The sequence below is a fragment of the Mya arenaria genome, chromosome 17 (assembly GCF_026914265.1).
Source record: "Mya arenaria isolate MELC-2E11 chromosome 17, ASM2691426v1".
Lineage (NCBI taxonomy): Eukaryota > Metazoa > Mollusca > Bivalvia > Myida > Myidae > Mya > Mya arenaria.
The window spans coordinates 7,376,043-7,397,350 of record NC_069138.1 but is presented as its reverse complement, the minus strand read 5'-3'; the positions used below and the strand labels follow the sequence as shown (position 1 = coordinate 7,397,350).

The 21,308-nt window shown below is 33.6% G+C and overlaps 1 protein-coding gene across 8 annotated transcripts in view; it reads left to right on the top strand.

The window, feature by feature from the left end:
* The window catches only part of LOC128223680 (uncharacterized), a 129,913-nt gene that overhangs the window by 69,423 nt on the left and 39,182 nt on the right, over window positions 1-21,308 (top strand). For 6 of the 8 annotated variants that reach the window (XR_008259323.1, XR_008259324.1, XM_052932974.1 and 3 more), the window contains exons 7-9: window positions 9,396-9,452; window positions 11,639-11,654; window positions 11,870-11,889. Coding sequence is in view for 6 of the 8 variants with exons in the window: in XM_052932974.1 (XP_052788934.1) it covers window positions 9,396-9,452; window positions 11,639-11,654; window positions 11,870-11,889 (93 nt within the window). In the remaining 2 variants the exon portion in view is untranslated. Of the gene's footprint in view, window positions 1-3,981; window positions 4,298-9,395; window positions 9,453-11,638; window positions 11,655-11,869; window positions 11,890-21,308 lie in introns of those variants that run through there. The other 2 variants (XM_052932978.1, XM_052932977.1) reach the window with 2 other exon arrangements.

Genomic DNA, 21,308 nt, shown 5'->3' with positions numbered 1-21,308 from the left:
TAAAAAGTACAAATTTCTAGTGAAGTCACTGAACCTTATTTTCACCCAGAATTATGAACTGAACTTTCCACAAACTCTTTAAGTTGTTGATTTATGACTTTTTCAGTCTTTCTTGTTTTTATTTTTTTATGGATCACTCCCTTTTAAGCGGTTACTAAAAGTGTAAAATCATGTGAGTATGGGGGCTAAAGGCCCATAACTCTAGCTCAATGATTTGTTTATAGATTTATTTTACAACATACTTAAAATAAATAGGCAAATTAGGTGAGTATCACTTAAATGAAAACCAACCATTGTTGCATTTAAAATGTGAATGACAGTCTTTAAAATATAAAAGTCTCTTTTTGGCCAATATAAATGAATTGCTAGATTAATTGTTTTTCAACCATTTTTTAAATGGGGGTATTTTGTTGTTCATTAGATGAATGTTCATGCTTTTTCTTAATGCATAAGGGGCCATAAACATTAGTTTCTAGGCGAACCACAATCAAGATCATAACATTTCTCCTATTTTACAAGTTAATGTTTTACATCGAAGAATAAACTCTATGTTTTACATCGAAGAATAAACTCAGTTCCTAGACAGTTCTGGACCGATATGCAAATGCATGCCGGTACACTAGATCAACATTTTTATATGCGTCAATATTTCTAAGTGGCGGCGAAAAAAAAACGATGTCGGGGGATGGAAATCCAGCAATGGTAGTTGCCTTATTGTTGTACTGTGGATTGTATTTGGGAAAGCAGCAGCTTGGTTAGCTAATTTAATAAGAATTCCATGATAACTTTTGAGTGTTTTTTGGCTAGAGTACAAAACCGGATGCACTGTTCATCCAAGGTTTACTTTGATGTTAAATGCATGGGTTTCTTGATAAGTCTTTAGATAAAAGGGAGAGGGGTGAAGTTTGTGGGTAATCCCATACGAACATGGGGCATTGGTTAGTGTTTTAGTGATCATAGGTTCGAGCCCGTCATTGGGCCCACTTTTCCTGACAGATTTACTGTTAACTGTTATTGTGGGGGTCATTCTTTGATAAAATACAAGTAATTATCAAATCACTCACCTTTATCACTCACAATTTTACCTTCCTAAGTAGAGTGCAACACAGCATTCCATTAAAAATGCTGACTTAAAACAGCCAAATGTAAAGCAATATTATGGAATGCTGGTTGTTCCAATTTCCTTGAGTCAAAAAAACTCCAATGTTTTTATAAACCTGTCCAATTCCTCGCAAGATATTACAATTAATTGACACTGCAATTCTTGTTTGGTAAATCATTCCGTTTCAACCAGCTGCTCCAACATACGAGAACGGTCGTAAAATTTTAAGATCGTCTGCATTTCATTATCGCTACCTTATTTTGTGCCACTGACTTGTCTGTCATTGACGGTGTCTGAAAGTAGTGTTGTCATGGCCTCCATTTTAAATGGCTTATTTTAATCTAAGGGAAGTAACACGTTTATATTTATCGCAAGGATACAGACTGACTTTATATAAAACACTTCGTACCGCTATTGAAACCGACTTCGTAGATTTTATAGATATAATTCTTACATCAATATGTTGGCGATATCAGAAACCCAGAAATATCTAACATTTTCCGGGAAATTAAAGCAATGCATTGTGGTAAATGGTGCGGTGCATTGTGGTACTCGCTTGGCATGCGCACTTAAAACAAAGGGAGACAACACAGTCTCCACTCATTTCAAGGGCATTAATTCATCTAGCAACCATAGAATGGGCAGAACAGAGGCCGGATTCCGTGGTAACGGTAGACCGTAAAAGCAAAATTTACGCTTTGTATATTAAACTTGAGCGCGTTTAGTAGAAAGAATGAAAACAATTAAGAAGTAGAAATTACAGTTCAGTTCACCTTTAAAGTGAGCTTGTTTATCATGTGAAAGCAATATTATTAGTACATATACATATACAAACACTATCTTTAAATTTACAGGGATTTACATGGTAGACAACCAAGTAAATTTCGAAATTGAAAAAATATTCAAAAAATTGTGTCGTAAGCGACATTAAACATCAGTTGGTACGATTCAATGCGCTGTATACAACCAATTAAATTTAATAAATGTTAGTTTTTGACAGTTTTCCCTTTTCTTGCAATTGCATCAACTAGTGTCTAGTCCCTTTAATTTCAGATTCTGTGATATAATTTCTCTCGAACAATTTGGGGAGCTGCATGGTGTATTGGATACTGTAGTTCAATGAATTCCATCCTCCAACTAAATAAAATAATACAGGATGAGCCGACCGGGTTTGAAAGTACACAATATATTTATATATTTTATTTCAATGAAACATGACGATTACCTACTTCTTTTAAAAATCAGAATTCATTACAAAACATTTAACCATTTGTTAATTGTCCATCTAAAATTTGCCAACAAGAAATTAGTTTGATATAAGTATACTACTGTTTTATATTTATTACTAAAAAAACACAAGGTCGACACAAACAACTAATCATTTAAACAACACAGTTCACAATGCCAACAAAACTCCTTACAGCATTAAGTTTCCAAAAACTCAAAAACTGTAACCCCCCATCATGAAATAAAAGTTGATAAAGTTATCCTGGCCTCAGACCACTCTTTACATATCCCGCCTCCTCCTCCACTCTTTAAATGGTCAACTTTTTGTAACAAATCTGTCCTCTCCATTGAAGTTAGCCTTGAAGAAATGAAACTTACAATTCCGCACAAAAAATGGAACTTTTTCATATTAGCACATTTAACACAACACAAACGGTATGCATTTTACAGGATTTATTAAAGAGAATAGACACCATATGAATAGCAAATTGTCAGAAAATTACATACAATTGATACGTTTAGTATTATGCAATGAATGTTTCTTTACTTACTGATATATCACAGCGCTTTTGTGGATTTGAAATTTACTGGGGTTGTTTACCACATAAATTTCAGTAAATTTAAAAATAGCGTCAGTATATTTATCTGTATTCAAAAACAGATGTAAAATAATGTATAATCAGCCTCCAATTTGCTTACATTGACAACTCTAGGATTGTTTTAAGGAACTACTTTATTTGCTAATTTGGTGTCTTGTGCCTTTAAATGTATGACCATATTGTACATACATTAACGAATGTTGCAAGAACATAATCTTGTTTTTTTTCCTATTCAAAATGCGTTGTTGAATAATGTTTCAATCTAATTGAAATCTGCAAAATGTACATTCTTTTTTGAGACAACAAAACAAAATGACAATAAAAACCCAAACGTCATTTGCTTATTGACTTTGAGAATCAAAGAAACATGTAACAAACTGATTGTTTAGTTCTATTCATGTGCATAATTTAATCAATGATGCTTTAATGAGTAGGACATATTTATTGAAAAAAAAAGATTTATGTCAAAACTATTAATTTATATATATACCATTGACTTTTGTCTTTTGATGTATATTGCCATTGCTGGTCTAGAAGATGATGATATTGCTGGTGTTCTTAAAGAGTGTATGGTTGGTGTTCTTGTAGTCGGAGGTGTTTCTCTTCTAGACAGTATTGTTACTCGTGAAGCTGGTATTGATGTTGTCTTTGTGTAAGATGAACTTGTTCTTGAAGCAGTAATTGTTCCTGTCGAACAGGTTAATGTTCTTGTAGATGGGGTTCTTGTTGTTGGTCTTGTAAACAAAGTGGTTCTTGTAGGAAGTTGGTCTTTTAGATGGGGTGTTAGTTGTTTCTGAAGCTGTTATTTTTCTTGTAGGAAGTGTTGTTTTTCTCAGAAATAGGGTTGATATTGATGGTCTAGTAGACATAGTTGTTCTTGAAGCTTATGTTGTCGTTGTTGTTTTTGTTGAAGTTATTTAAGAAGGTGTTGTTGTTCTTGTAGACATAGTTGTTCTTATAGACTAAATTGTTTGATTGTTTTTCAGGATCCCATTCATGTATGTAGAAGGGCTTAAAAGTAAGCGAATGTGAATATGTGACTATTTCTTTCGAATGACAAAAACGATTCATATTTAAATGGTTAAAAATTCATGCAAAAATTTTAATGTCCCAAAATATATATTAATGTTAATGCTTTGCACAAAAAATAAAAATATCTTGTATTGCTGCAAAACAAACAATACAAAACATATTGGCCATGTGATTTTATCATTTCATATCCATACATAACCTTCTTTGAGCCGTCACAATAAACTGATCTGGGGCCTAGCCAGGATTTGATGTTAGAGGCTGTGTGTGTTGGAAGGGACTAAGGAACCGAAAATAATCTGGTTTAAAGAAATGACAAAGGGGTTTGGGGATACTCCCAGTAAGTGATTTAAACAATTTCTAATACGAAATGATGCATTGAGGGGGGTTTTGCATTACTCTTTTTCTTCGTTATTGGAAATAAGTAAACTTGAGTGATTTAAGTGTAGGTACTAGCAAATCTGGGTGGTGGGGGAAGGGACCACTCGGTGCGCAACCTCCCCCAAAACCCACGGATCCGCTAGTGCCGACACCATGCTTTGGTTGATCGTTATGACAGGCTATAACAATTAAAAGATTGCATTCTTCGTCGATATGGTGTCGTTTTCTTTATCGGCGTTATCTGCAACATTCTGAACAGCTCTAGCCATTTCAATTTTTGAACATCCATTATTTTATACTAAATAAATATTTTGAAGACAATGTTCTAAGTATTAACATGTAAGTGAATAACTAATTAGCAAATTTAATTAGCATATTGTCATGCAATCACATTTGAAATATATGAAATTTTAAAAGAGAAGAAATACGCCAATCTTTTTTAAATGAAGCCTTTCATGGATATTACATATATAATTTTTATTTTACAGTATATGCATTTCTAATTGTATTATTACCAGTACATATACCTTTTTAATTGGTCAGCCTGGGCCACTTTCATCAGAGGAATCATTTTTTCATTAACTGCATTTGGAATGAGGATCTCACCCTTTGTGGTCTTCTGTCCATTGGACTTGTTCGGGTGACTGTGACTGTACACTGTCATTTAATAAATTTCGTGAAGTAACAGCTGTTTACAGACCACGATTTATTCATTATAATATTAGATAGCAAATGTTATCTATAAAATCTTGTGTCAAACAAAAGTTTTTATAAATATATACAATCATTTTGAAACATGATTTACGTCATCACTTCAGTCTGTCCTGATGAGGCTTTCTTCTCCATTGCCTGAAACATCATGAAACATCAGGCTTTACTAAACATTATTTGCAGAATATAATACAATTTCACATTTGCATCTCAGAATGTCAAATTTGATCATTTTAACGAGACCAAGATCAGCAAAACATTGATAAACACCATAGTAATAGTTACTATGACATGACGGACATTGCATTCACATCATAGTATACCCTTGAAATTTTTATTCTGACATGTACTTAACAATGACGGACACTATGGGTACACCATGGGGACAGGTAATCAGTGGTAGACACCATGGGGACAGTTGTTCTGGAACGGTTATTGCATTCACACAATAGTATACCCTTGAAATAGTTCTTCTGATATGTAGTTAACAATGACACACACCATGGGGACACCATGGGACAGTTATTCGGTGGCAGACACCATGGGGACAGTTATTGAGTTATTACATTCACATACTAGTATATCTTTGAAATAATTATTCTGACATGTACTTAAAGTGGCAGTCTTAATAAAAATCAATACAAACACTTGTATAAAAACATAAATCTTGATTGATAAACCTTGAACACTTACTAAATAATGCATTTATGGAAAAAATCAATTACTGATAACAATATCATAACTGTGTATTTCATAGCTGAAACGCAAAAATATTAAAGTATTGGTGAATGCCTAAAGATTTACTGCGATCTGCTATCGTCTCATAAGGTAAAAATACCGTGTTTTCTGCACATTTCCTTCAAATTAAACTCGTTATCCTTTAAAAGCACCATTGGTGTCGACATTTATTCATCCATTTTGTTATATCAAAACAATTGTATTAAATGTGTTAAATCTTATTTGGGAATAATAATGCATCTTTAACAATGGCTTACACCATGGGGACAGTTATTCAGGGACAGATATTACATTCACATACAAGTATACCTAAGCAATAGTTATATTACATGTGAAAAGGTATTTAGGGACTGACTTTACATTAACATACTAGTATACCCTAGTAATGATAATTTTGATATATATTTAATAATGACAGGCATCATGTGGACAGGTATTCAGGGACTGACTTTTATATACTAGTATACCCTAGTAATAATTATTCTGATATGTATTTAAAAATGGCACACACTATATACAACATGGCCCCAATTGTTTTGGGACGGAAATTACATTCACATGCCAGTATACCCGTGTGATTGTTATTCTGACATGGATATAACAATGGCTCACACCATGGAGAAAGTTATTCATGGACTGATATTACGTTCACACACTAGTTTACCCTTGTAATAGTTATTCTGACATGTATTTATTTAACAATGGCATACACCATGGGGACAGTTATTCAGGGACGGACAAAACATTCACACACTGGTTTACCCTAGTAATATTTTTCTGACATGGACTTAACAGTGGCACACACCATGGGGACAGTTATTCAGGGACGGAGATTGCATTCATATACCCGTACGCCCTAGCAATAGTTATTCTGACATATTCTTGATAATGGCAGACACCATGGGGACAGTTATTCAGGGACGGGCATTACATTGACATACAATATAGTTATTCTAAAATGTACTTCAGTAAGAATCGCATCATTTGAACTGTTAAACTGGGACGGACATTACATTGACACATTTCCTTGTAAAAGAACAGGGACATGTACATTAAATAATGACACGATAGAAACAGTTATGCAGGGACCGACCCTACATTGACTTACAATATATTATAGTTTTTCTGATATGTACATTACAAATACATACGCCATGGGGTCACTTATTCAGGGACGGACATTACAATGCGTATACTTAAGCAAGCGTTATAAGGACATGTACATTGTAAAGACACGTCCACGTAGGGACGGACATTACATTGATATGTATAAAATAACTTATGAGGCGTGCACATTGAAACAGGGATTCAGGAACCGACACAACATTGACATATGTCTATGGTAACAGTTTAAAAGACAATTTAGTTGAAGCTAAATACGCCATTACAATTATGCTAATTTTTGACAACTTCCTAATTTGTTTGTGTCCATGTTGACGTCAGCACACTCGGTATCCATGTTTAAATCGCCCCCAAAATAGTTCTTAAAACTGTTCAACTTTATATCAATACGCTTGTCGTCCAAGTTATTTCATTTTAATAAGTCAATGTCAATTCCAAACAAACAAAAAACTTCAAATTGCATAAACATGAATCAGTCACCAAACATTATCTGCTGTAACAATTATTCCGCAAGTCACAGAGAAGATACAATAAAGCGAAACGTATATGTCATTGCTATTATTCTCCTGTGGATAAAATTACTTCATTTTATCGATAGTGCACAATAAATTAAAAGGTTATATATCTGGGCTGAAATACATTAAACTTACGTAGTAAGTTTTACTGTTACAGTAATTTTCTATTTTTTTATTCACTTTAAGAAGAAAAAAAAGAACGGCATGATGCTTTTATTTACGGGAATTGCAAAACTGTTAGAGAACATCATGACGGAAGCCGGATAGTATCAAATTAATAAAAACGAGATGATATCATTGATATGCCGTTACTGATTGAAACTGCATAGCAATACAATCTCAAGAACCCTTTAATACATTTTAGATACACCTTGTATCGACTATATCTATCCTTTAATTATCTAGGTAGTAATGCTCAGTTTCACTGTTCATTACAGTTTTACTGACATGCCTATAGCTAATCACCAAGTTTTAGCTAAAAAATGTAAATGTAGAAACACACATGACATTATAGATAAAGAAACAAAATAACACTAAACCATTCCTTATAATGCTTAAATGAAACATTCTTAGTATGTTTCATAATGTATCAGTCAATTTTTTTTGGCAGAGGGCATACAAGGGATATAGTATCAATACTATATAATATACAGTAGCGATATGTTTTTTATATATTTTGGATACATTTTTACCATAGGGTTTTTCTTGTTTCGGGTGTAATATAACCATTACATATTTTCGAAATGAAGTCAGGTCGTCAAACCTTTATTAAAAAATGAACTAAAGTATGCTCTCTTTGGCAACGAAGGTGTCATGAGATATAAAAAAAAACCCATTTCATATTGAAAAATATGGCATGGTAAAACAAACACACTCACGCACACACACGCACACGCACACGCACACGCGCGCACACACACACACACACACACACACACACAGATATATACAACCGAACTTATCAGTTCCGCAATATACAAATGGTGACATTGTGTTTGGCTGGCCCGTCGCAGTTACCCCCGGCTTGGATAATAAATACATGCACACTAATTACCACAAAATACAGTCAAAAGATCATCATATACAGTACTTAAGTCGGGTTATTTAGTTTTTACGAAAAAATGTAAGTCGTTTGAACGCCATGCATAAATGATTATAAAAGTTACAAAAAATAAATCATACCGGGTATGTGTTTTCAGACTATGCCAACGTATATATAAACGAGGTTCTCTGTAAGGTTAGGTTTATCAATCTCAAAAAGTAAAGTAACCGGCCGGCTCTTGAAATATTATGCGCAACATGTCCAATAGCTTATTCAATGACACCTGGCAGACATATTCAGAATGTAATTGCTAATATGTTTATATTGTATTACCTTGAACTATATTGACTATGTTTTTAATGTAAAATCAAATCAAATCAAATTTGCAAAGACCGAGTTCCGTTTGAGTTAAAATATAGATAAGTTCAAATATAAAAAGTGTCATGTGTTCTCGATGTTGATGAAACTAGTGTCTGAATGCTTGATAAGACGGTACCATTCCTGACCCGAACAAGTAAATCATTCAGATTCAAATGTGACTGCGTGTTCTTTACTGAGGTCATAATGAGTAGGAATTTGCAATCAGATTTTAATAGTTTGAATAGTTCTTCGTTTATATTGTATGCTCTCTTAATTTTTCAATGTATCAACTAAATACAAATGTACATTTAACAGTTTTGCTTTTCGCTGTCCTGCGCGTGGTTCATCTTCATTGGGTGTGGAAGATCGAATTTCCCAGGACTGGTAACATGGCCAAAAAGATATGTCAAATATACAGTTTCATAAGGGCCCCAAAAGACGGATCACTATTTCTTGTGTTTATAGCTTTTCCTCATTGACGGGCTGATCCTGCTACTAGAGAAATCATGAGCTCCGGACCGTCTCAGGTTGTTTAGTATATATTTCAATTGATGTTGTTACACTTTCAGAGACGGATAAAAATTTGCAGCCAAAGACAAGTCTAGATTGTGGTGGCTGTAGCCAAGGTAAAATAAATTACATCATGTTTAATAAAGGCAGAAATAAATGTGTTCCCAAATGAAAAAACATAAAACAGAAATTCAACGACATGTTGTAGCTTTCGAGTTAGCACTTTTGAGGAAAATACGACCAATGCATTTTTGAACCTCCTTGATTATATGGAGTTGTATTCACTTCAACGCTAAAAATATACAAGGACTTTGATATAAAAGTAAAGATAAGGTCTAGTTATATCAATCTTGAACTGAAAGGTAGAAATGTTGCATGTCTTCTTCTTTTCTTCTTCTTCTTCTTCTTCTTCTTCTTCTTCTTCTTCTTCTTCTTCTTCTTCTTCTTCTTCTTCTTCTTCTTCTTCTTCTTCTTCTTCTTCTTCTTCTTCTTCTTCTTCTTCTTCCCAAAAACTACTTGAAGGAATTGATTGAACTGTGAACATATATTGATAGTATTGTGAAGTGGTGCATCCTAAAACAACTTTAAATCTGGAATACTTTTTTACCAGGTCTTCTGCTCTTGCACAATTTGTATTATATATTTTTTGTCCTGGCACTATTAGGAGCCGCCAGCTAGATAGCGCGTTCGAATATTCCGCCGTGATTAAGTTGAAGGTTTGCATATTTTTGGCAAAATGTGGATGGTTCATATTAAATCAGATATCATGCAACAAAATAATCATAAATTTAAATGATAAGTACAAGTTTTAAATTTTCATTTAATGCCAGATCAAAAGTATCTTCCATGGCCGTTCGTGTAAGATAGGTTCATTTACACCCGAGCGTATGGTGTTTTGTGGAGACGAGGTTTATCGAGTTTCCACAGAACACATTGAGCGGTGTTTCGGATAAACCTATCTTACACGACGACCATTGTAGATGATTTTTCCTCATTAAAAAAAAACAAAGTGATAATGTATTTTCAGGAACTCTTCTCTGCGTAGTGAAAACAATTCGTGGATACATATGTGATAATGTGTGGTTGTTAAAGATGCGAGCAATGATTCAAAGTATCCCAATAGACAAATCGTTATATAATAGTTTTGAGGAGAGTGCAGCTTTATTTCTTAAAGCAGTGTGAAAGTAATTGTTGATGCCAAATGATTTTGATTTTAATTATGGGCACAAGACAGGGTCTTCGGATGACGGTTTTCAACAAAGGAGGTAAATTTCTGATAACGTCATGCCAAAAAATGACGTAGTTCTATATAGGAATTGTTCCGAATATTTGCGCTAAAACTAATTGAATAAATTGATTGGATCTTGGGAACATAGATATAAAAATAATGTGAAGTTTTACACCTCACAAAGACGTAGCTCTTGGGGCGTTCTAATTCAGAGTTATCTAACCCTTTCTTAATATTGTAACGCAAATATAAAAGCTATTACGACTTCAATATGGTATGTCTTTAAATATGCACTCTTACTCCTAAATAAGATTTTACAAAATTAATACAATCATTTTAATGTAAAAAATGAATGAATAAAATAAATGTTGAAACCAATAGTTCTTAAGCAGGATACCGAGTTTTGTTTGACAGAAAGGTGTAAACAACACGGTATTTCTTCCTTATGAAACGATAGTTGATCAGAGTTTTGTTTTTGCACTCACCAATCACAAGTATCTAAAAAAAGGTTTATCACTCAAAATGTATGTTTGTTGTATATGTGTATGTTTTGATTTTGAATAAAATGTTTAAAACTTTAACTCAGCCCCGTTTAAGGGGTAGACACTAGTATTTAAAGGCGATCCCGCGAAATATTTAGTTTCAATCAAATTCCAATTTGAGATTGTGTCCTTATTATTTAAATATCACTTTGTAATACATTCCTCGGCGAATGATCGAATGCTGGGGTTTTGACTTATTGCATACACTTACAAATTTTTCCAGTTATTTTGTATGTTTCTTAAACGACATATATTGTTTGTATTGAGTTTGTTAATCTATAAGTAGTCCGAATTGAAGCGGTAATGAACATATGCCCGGTATGATTTATGGATTGCACGATTAATGTTTCTAAAAATGCACTGCCTGTAAATAGCATGTTAAAGTATAAGTAGTGTTAAGAATAATACAAGTTATTTCACATGAAATCTATTGTCTTATAAACAACTATTATACTACGTTTTTACAGATTTTCACTTCAAATACTACTTTATTAATTATGTATTTAAATATATATGTTTTTTTTCATTGCAGGTCTGTTAAACATAGTGTAAGTAGTCAAAGAAATTTCCATTGTTTGAATTACTTCTTATATATATAAAAAAAATTAAAAGCATTCACATGATCTTATCTCATGACGATATAAAGCAATACACAATGAATTTGTCGTAGTAAGGAACACGTATTATTACAAATCACATTTGAAAAATGCATTATACGATGGATGGTATTATTCTAATTAAAAAACAAATGATTTTACTTCAGTAACCGATTCAACATTAAAGGTCAGTGTGAAACCAATTACATTTAACAAATAAAACATGGCATTACGAGCAATAAAGAAGAATCCATGTTAGTATTATACCGAATTGTTCGTGCAAACGGAGACACTCATTTTAAAGTTAAACATCAAATTTCTATTTGACGTTTTTTTCCTTATGATTAACGTTTTTGAACTGTATGACAATGAAGTTTTAACATGTACTCTTTAGGACTTTTTCACTCAATGCCATGTTTTTTTTCGTTATATCATAACGATTATTTTTTTCAAACCGGTCACGACGTCCTTTTTCAGTTTCATTCAGATTTCAGTTTGACATAATTACCATGCGATTTGAATTTAACTTCGTAGCAATGAAGTTTTATCATGTAATACCTTTGCACTTTGTGTCCCGGCAAATTGTTGTAATTTTTTTTTGTATTAATTTACCTATTTAACCCATTTTCCATGAGATTATATATTGCCACATTATCCAATTGTTAATGGGTGCAATAGTTTAGATACACACAAACAAACTGCTAGCTTATCTGCGAATTAATATCTGTGGCACACTAACCATTCGCCCTTTCGTTAACCAGTGTTTTTTCAATATATTTTTCTTAAAAGAACTGAAAATTGAAACATTGACATTGCCAAAGCGAACGCATGACAAATGTTGATATTCATATATATCTGTAGGATAGTTTATCTTATGCTCGCTTAAGTATATTTCATTTTTAGCCATACTATTCTCGATAAGCTTTCACCTCTTCAAACAAAATTAACTGATTAAAATATTTGTCCTGTTTAACAAATATTACGAAGTACGTTTTGTCGAAACCTCTGATTATGAAAAACAACAACATTTGAGTGTAGAAATTATATGGATGCTAGTTGAAACGCCTAATGACAGCCCGTCAAACGACCTTATGACACATAATTGTGTACACTAGTCAAACTTCTTAACATCAATGACTCCTTTATAAGTGACACAACCACCAACGCGAAGCGTTCGTCTGAACAAGCCCTCTTACGGTTTGTACGTGTATGCAAGGGACTACTTCTTTTTGCCGGAGTGATAGGTATTAAAATAATTGGGCACCACTGAACCATGAACATGAGAACCAGAAAAGCTCGTCATACATTGTTCATATAGATCGCGTGCATGCCGGCAAGCAAATTGTATATGTTTTGGGCGAGGTTTGACCTCTGTTAACCAATGAAAAATCAGTACGGAAACACCCGAGTTGCATGTACTTTTTAGATCGGAACTTCCATATTTGGATATGCGTTAAAAATAGTAGTGCATTTAATAGGAAAGCCTGTTTCACTTATGTGCAATGCAGTAAGTAGCAAAACGGTTTCTGTCATTTAAGCAGTTATTACATTTAACAAATTCAATACGTATTGCTGAAACTAAAAGCTTATGGAATCAAACTTGAATATATTAATCCGCTTTTCACGCTACAATGAACTTGGTGAGGATTTTAAGCGAGCATTGGACGCCATTTTGTTATATTGAACAAGAGCAACAACAAATGGAGCCATAACATATCATACTGCCAGTTTGGAAGCAGAGCAAATAAGTCGGATTTAATTGTAAAGGTAAGTTTATCTGAGATGCATGTTTTTATTTATTTTTTATTGAATTTCATATTTTGAAAACTGTTGACTAGAAACGTCACGTTTAGTCTATCTTCGCGTTCCAGTCGAAGTACGGGTTTCCCCAGATTTACGGAGATTTAGTACCATTTACCACTAGATTATCGTTTCAGGAACATTCTCGATTTCGTACTTTCCGCGGAAAATGCACTTTCCTCTAACTAGTCATACCGGTACGATATTGAAAGGGTACGAATTCCCATATATCTGTTTCCAACGCTTCTGACACAAAGTAAATATTGCCATTTCTTCTCTTATTTTAAAGGGTTTTCTCAATTTTTGTTTGTAAGCATCAGATTAAACGGTATCGGTAAAAAGTATCGGTTGTACAACGGTGTTTTGGGGTATTAAGCTGCTAAAACGATCTAAAAGTGGGTTAAACAATTTGTTCATGTCATGCCGACGGCTGCGGCCATTTTGAATATTCTGAACGATCTGCATTATGACCTATAACACACAAAAACAGACCAGAAACGTTACTCTCTGTACTTTCTAAATTCGTGAGTCACAATGATGTTTTTAAGATTAAATGTATTACTGAATAAAATAAATGAACAGTGATGCTAGTCTTATTTTTTTGCTATATTGTTTTTAATTGACAGGTAAACATTGCAAAATTTAAAAAAGAAAGAGAAACTATTCAGCGTTCATTTATAACTTATTTTATACATTTATGTTGAATTGAATACCAATGTGTCTTTTCGATCTTATATAAACAATAAATGCACTAGTCAACTGAAACCACTGCCCCCCCCCCCCTCCCAAGATCCGTGGATTAGCGGCCAATCCCGGTTAAAAATCCCTGCCCTGGTGAGACAAACTGCTGGTAAAATCTGCCCAAAATGCCCAAGCTACCCATGAACATCCTAGGTATGGCCCATTCCATCGTTTTTCAGCACGAAAGCTAAACTACCAGCATTTCACCCGCTATCTCTGGTATACCACTCTCCGAACCCTGACCATTCCTCCCACGCACCTAATAGTAAGTACATTAAATATATCATATTATTTTTCCACTCTAACAAAAATAATTTACAGTTTCTTTGTTTAATGGAGTTTGGATTCTTGGCCCTCAGAGAGTAAACAGTCAACTGTAGAAAGGCACAGGCACGTTCCTGGGAGGGATTGACTGCAGACACGTTCTATTTTGTCTTAGATTGATAAATGTTTGATTTAAGATTTCAATTGATTTTGATGGGTACACTAAATAGCTGTTATTAGATCCACTTTCTACCTTTAAAACATTACACTATATTACATTATATCCACGCAGTATCACAATAAATGCAGTCTTATTCGCCAATGCAATCAGAAAGTAACTTGCTCATGTTGATCACATCGTGACTGAATAATGGCATTTTATTTTGACATAAACATTAATCAATACTTTACATCAAAAACCGGCTAAGTCACTATTTCAGGCTTTGCAAATCTCAATTAAAAGTCTGACTGGGTCGAACATGCGTTTAAAGTTTACAGCACGTGGTTGAATTCTTAGTGGAAAATTCCCCAAAATTTAACTAGCTTTTTCAAAACAACAAAAACAAATGTCATATAAGTGTAAGCTACATTGTATTGAACACACACCTGACCAAAAAGGATCTTGGTTTACAACTGTGTGAAATGTGAGGTGTTTCGCATGAGATACAATACAATAAATATCAATAATTCAATGTTTGCATTAACAAGTAAACATATACAATACAATTGCGGTTATTCGAATAGTAGGTCGTTCGAAAATCAGCTGTCATTTGAGGTCGAAGCTCAGTTAAATATACTGACACTGTATCGAAAGTCGAGGAATTGCCAGGCACCATTGCCGGTCCCAAACATTCACACATCATGGGCGAAACCTTATGATTACCTCTCGATCATTATTGCAAGATTTTCTGGAAAGCCTGTTCAAATAAACCAAGAAACAGCAGAAGTTGACAAGTTTTGAAAGTTGTAGAAAATTGAATAGGTGTGAAAAACCAATTTTCTTTGTCTTTATTGAACTACTAATACTTGATACCGTATGTACATTTGGGAAGATTTTTACAACGTAATACATAATCGGTGCCGTAACAAAATTTACAATTTTTCAAATGTTGAGAATACATTCTAAGACATTATATAACAGACTAAAATATAAATTTTCGGTCATCCAAACAACAGATCACTCAGGGTTTAAGCTCGGTCAATGGGGCTCCGAGCAACGGCAGTTAAACTGTACAAATTAACCCTGGTTCGAACTGTATTTGACTTATAGTGAACAAAGGGTCATTAGGGATGATAACGATTAACTTCTGAACTTAAAATCATTATCTCTATACATCTCCACGAACATAGAGTTATGCAGCTTGTTCATTAAATCAGACTGTAAGTATAATATTTCATGTGTTTCTGGTACGGATTGAAAAAAATCGACCTGAAGACACGCGCAGTAACGAGACTTGCCATGCACCATGTCCAAGGGTTAGATTTTTATATTCTTACCAGAAAAACATGATTGTTTTTTTTTTCTTGCTAAAAATTGAAATTTGTGGAAAATTGACGTAGATAATTCATTTTTGTACATTTCACCAAAAAGCGTGTGCGTTTTAATTACTGATGTCATCAATCGCAATAATTTTAAATCACTATTGACGTCAAATAGTTCCTCTAAAACTGAGTTTTTACAATAATTTATTTACAATTTAAATCTAATGAATTGCATACTTATATTTTGATTGCGCTGCATTGATATGGCGTTATATACTTGTTTTTAAACAAGCAATAAAATAAATAAAAAGTGACGCGTTGTTGCACCTGACTCATCTATCATGGGGGAGACTAGGACGGGTTTTTCCAACACTGGAAACATGACCGGAAACACATGTCGGGTATGCAAGAAAACTTTCATCAGAGTGAGGACGGAAAGTGGGTCCAACTCCCTAAGTGCGATTTACCCCTTCATAAAAATATAGTGCCTGTTAAAACCAAATGTCTCCAACCCCTTGCAAACAATTATAACAATTATGTTTTCCGATTATGCGAGTATTGAGACCCTTTTATAGCTGTTTCTCCTTTACCCCACCCACCCACACACACACATTTATTATCCATCCTCCCTCCTTCTAATACAATCTAGTGTAATCGCCAGCTTCACCAACCAACTCAAAGCCTTCAAATAGTGAATATCCTGATGAGAATAAGTTTTTAGTAATTCTTTCCATCAACCACGTATAGTGCATCTTTTTAGCAATTTAAAAATGTGTTATTGTTTGCGACTGGTTGGAGATGGGGATGATGACAGACCAGCCAGCCAAACTTAAATTAGAGCAGACATCATGCGGTAATTTAATAGTATTTCACAATCACTTCATAAAAAATATATCCCCACAGAAGCATTGTTTGAGCAGATTTGATTCTTTTAAGTTGATCTTTTCTGTTTGTTTTAATACTAAATGACTTTGTTTCATGCCAGTTATAAATTATTTCCTGTTGCGGCCCTGAGATTATGTAATTTTCTAATAAAACAACGACCTCTGCGTGTTTGTCATTTTTTTCTATTTTGTTTGATCTTCTATTTGAGCATTACATTAAGAACTGATTCTTTAAGCAGTTTAACAAAACTTAAAATATCACAAGGCGAATGGGATTAAAAGTGTGTCAGTAACATCAAGGTTTTTTACCTACCCCTCAATACTTCTTAAAACATTTCAACATTCTGTAAAAACACGAATGTATTGTTTCTTTTTTATAGCCACCTGGTTGCTGACGCTCTAGAGGACCTTTACGGACAAAAATGTTGTTCAAGATAGTCCTGTCTTGAATTCCATACCGCCTCCAGAGAATGGAAAATGTTTTCAAGTAAGAAAAGATTCTAAGCAAGTGCATTTCTGTCTCCTCCAAAATGCTTATTTGTTGTCAATTACCTTGGAGAGTTAAATACTCATTCGATATATTCAAACACAATATGTTAAATCTATTTTTTCTTGATCTTTGAATCCATGAAATTACACTATGGTACTGTATAAAATTTATAACTACATATATAATTGTGTATGCCTCAAATGTTTGCTAACTGGCATACAATGTACTTTTATTCTGTTAAAAACATTTCATTTATTTTATTTGCAGATTCCGATGTAACAGCGGCCTGAGGTGGTCAAACAATCTGAAACTTGAAGTGAAAACAGCACGGAATCCCATATTTCAAGAGAATGCAGATGTTAGTGACCCCTTGTTTTGTGTAAAAATACAAAATGTGACATTTACAGCAAATATGTATTAATTGAGCAACATATAGACAATTGCATAACTCTGTTCTGTTAATTTTGTGCCAAATTTAGCATTTAAAACAAGATACTATCAGTTTTTGCTTGTTTGTTTGGTTTCTGTTATTGCATGATTTTTTTCAAGAAGCAATCAGTTCAGTATATATAGTAGTTATGACTGTCAATGAATCCAAGATCACTATTTGTAAATTGTTGAGCTGATATGGTAAAAATTTAAGATCCAGCTACCAGTACAGAAAACATTGATCGTGCTTTTAAGAACACTGAATTCTATTCACATAATTTGACACTGAATTGCAAGCAATTTTAGCCCACCAGAGCACGAAGTGCCCAAGGTGAGCTATTGTGATCGGTCTTTGTCCTGCGTCCGTCCGTCAGTCCGTCCGTCAGTCAGTCAGTCAGTCAGTCAGTTAGTCAGTCAGTCAGTCATTCAGCCAGTCAGCCAGTCCGTCAACTACCTGGCTAATTTCAATCAAACTTCGCAGAATGCTTCTTTGGGTGATTATATACAAAAATACAACAAGGGGTCACGATTGATCAACAAAAACACAAACAAAATGGCCGACTTTCTGTTTTGCTTTAAAAACATCTTCTCTAAAACTACCAGTCCAAATTCAATGAAACTTTACAGGGAGCTTCCTTGGGTGACCATCTACAAAAATACAGGAAGGGGTCACGGTTGATCAACAACAGCAACAACATCAACAACAACAACATGGCCAACTTCCTATTTTGCTTTAAAAAGCATTTCCTCAAAAACTACAGGTCCAAATTCAATTAAACTTTAAAGAAAGCTTCCTTGGGTGACCCTCTACAAAAATAAACAAGGGGTCAAGACTGATCAACAACAACAACAACAACAACAACAACAACAACAACAACAAAATGTTAAGATCTGATAATTATGTAAAGTTTGCTCTTGAAGCAAAGGCAGCAAGTCTTGCTATATGGTCTCCCTTTTTGTTCGAGATTCCACTACTTTCTATTTTCAGTAAAAAGGGAATAAATTTTGAATTTTATTAAGTCTTTAACTTACTCACTTCTAAGGTAATTATTGTTCTTTTTTAGGTTCGAAGATTCAAATAATTATTATTCACTCTGTTCTTTAGAAGAAATTTCATTTTTACTTAATGATAAATTTAATAATCAGACATTTCCATTGAACTTCATGTAGATTATTGTAAACTTATTCTAAGCAACAATCTTATCTTCTATGTGGAAATTAAATAAGCCTTATTGTATTTAAAGTCATAATTAATTTGAACATGTGAAGGAAGGTGATGTTGACCTAGATGGAACAAGCAATTATATTAGTGGAAGGTGCTGAACATGTTCTGATATTTGATTTTTAGAGCTTAAGGAAATTTATTGATTTTATTGGATGGTGCACTGTTTGTTGTTGTGTATCTATACTAAAAGTGATTTCAGTGTGCAAGCAATTTAACATAGTTTTGTCAGTGTGAAGGCAATTGAACGAAGTCCTGTGTGTGTGCAAGCATTGAACAAAGTCCTGTCAGTGTGCAGGCAACTGAAAAATGTCCTGTCAGTGTGCATGCATCTGTACCAAGTGCTGTCAGTGTGCAGTCAATTATCAAGTCCTGTCAGTGTGCAGGCAACTGAACAAAGTACTGTCATTGTGCAGGTATGAGAATCAAATTATGTCAGTGTGCAGTCAATCATCTAGTCCTGTCAGTGTGCAGGAAACTGTGACAAGTCCTGTCAGTGTGCAGGCAAAGGTGACAAGTCCCGTCAGTGAATATCCAGGCAACATGTTTGACCAGTATGTTTTTCAATATTCTTTGAGAACAAATAACAAGCTATATTGATTACAAAGGTTAAACTCTTTTACTGAGGTGAGCGATTTAGGGCCATTATGTCCCTCTTGTTTCAGATAAACCTTTATAAATAATAGAAGATAACCGTAGCATTAATGTGTGCTTATTAGCATATGTGAATAATTTTATGGCCTCATGATGGCAATTTGTATAAATGATATAATATAATATAATCATTTTAATTGTTCTAATTATGTTCATATATAAATGGTTTACAAGACATTCTTCAAATGCGTGTGTGTGCTTGATCTCATGTGCAGAATAGCTTTATTTTAACTTAAATAAGAATAAAAACTCCAAACTTGATGTTTAATAAAATATATAGTAATGCATTATATATATTGTATACACTATTATTGTAGATGGTTGTGTATATACTAAATAAATTGCTAACAGCAACAGAACTGTTTGTTATTTAAAAAGTTTCATTAACATGTACAAAAAACGTTTCCCTTTTACTCCTAGTATGTTTCACCTGGGACCAATAATACATGTAATTTTACTCCCAGGTCTCACTTTAAACTTTAAAATGTCCGGCAATAACACTTCAAGCCCGTAAAGGCAGCGCCTTGGTTCATATTACCGTATGCCAATGACGTCAGTTCTCAATTCGATTGAAATAAAACAAGGCATTCTTTAAACGTTTTAACGCTCAGTAATTAAGGACTGTAAAACAATACGTCACATGCAGCTCGTGCTTACCTTTACAATTTCAAGTTAATGAAACTCGCTTTTATAACTGAATATCTGCTTAGTTGCCAGTGTCTTACATCGTATCGTAAAGGCAAGTTAAATAAACATTTTTAGTCGAACTTGGCCTGTCTAGCCAAACATATTAACAAGATTTAAGCATAACGCTGTTGTAGACATTTTGAATAATTTCCCATAATATACATTGGTTGGGAACAACCAAAGGTTAAACCGCTTTTTATTTTATTTTTAATTAAGTTTTGAGGTAAAATTGTTTTCAAAATTAAAGCATTTATCATACCCCATATGTCTAAACATATTTAAACAATGTATAAATTATTATCTTTGACGACTGGGTGTGTCGCTGTAATTGTATTGTATTACTTGTATATATCCACTATTGTGACCCAATTCAGTAGTATTTCAAACATAATGTGATCATCCAACATCCTTTCATTTTGGTATACGAATACAATTATCTGGTTATCAAAAGATGTGTTGTTGGACTTCTATGGAAATCAACAGATTAGCATTTTTTATCAATTGCCTTCAATTTCCGTACGTTCTAAGCTTGAAGGCAATAAGCTTGAAACTAAGTAGGAGAAAGTAGTTCTGACTTCCGAAGATATGATGTTTTTATCAATTTAAATAGAGCGTTGAATTTAGTGTTACAGTTATTTGAATGAATGTTTATAGATTATAGTTCTGATTGATAACACGACAAGTCGTTTTTATATTCAAAGCTGAAGATACGATATTTTCCAAACTTTTGAATACTGTGTTGAAACTTAAACGTTATATCAATAAAGCAAAGCGTCTCCCAATTAACTAAAAGACAATTAACAAGAGTAGGACAGCGAGCTTGACTACGCAGCTTTGTCTTAGAAATGAATACAAACATGATGTTATATGTGCTGTCAAAAGCAATAAAAAGTCAAATTAAAAAAAGTAAACAAGAAAAGGCCGCGATGTTACAAAATCAGATTACTTTGATT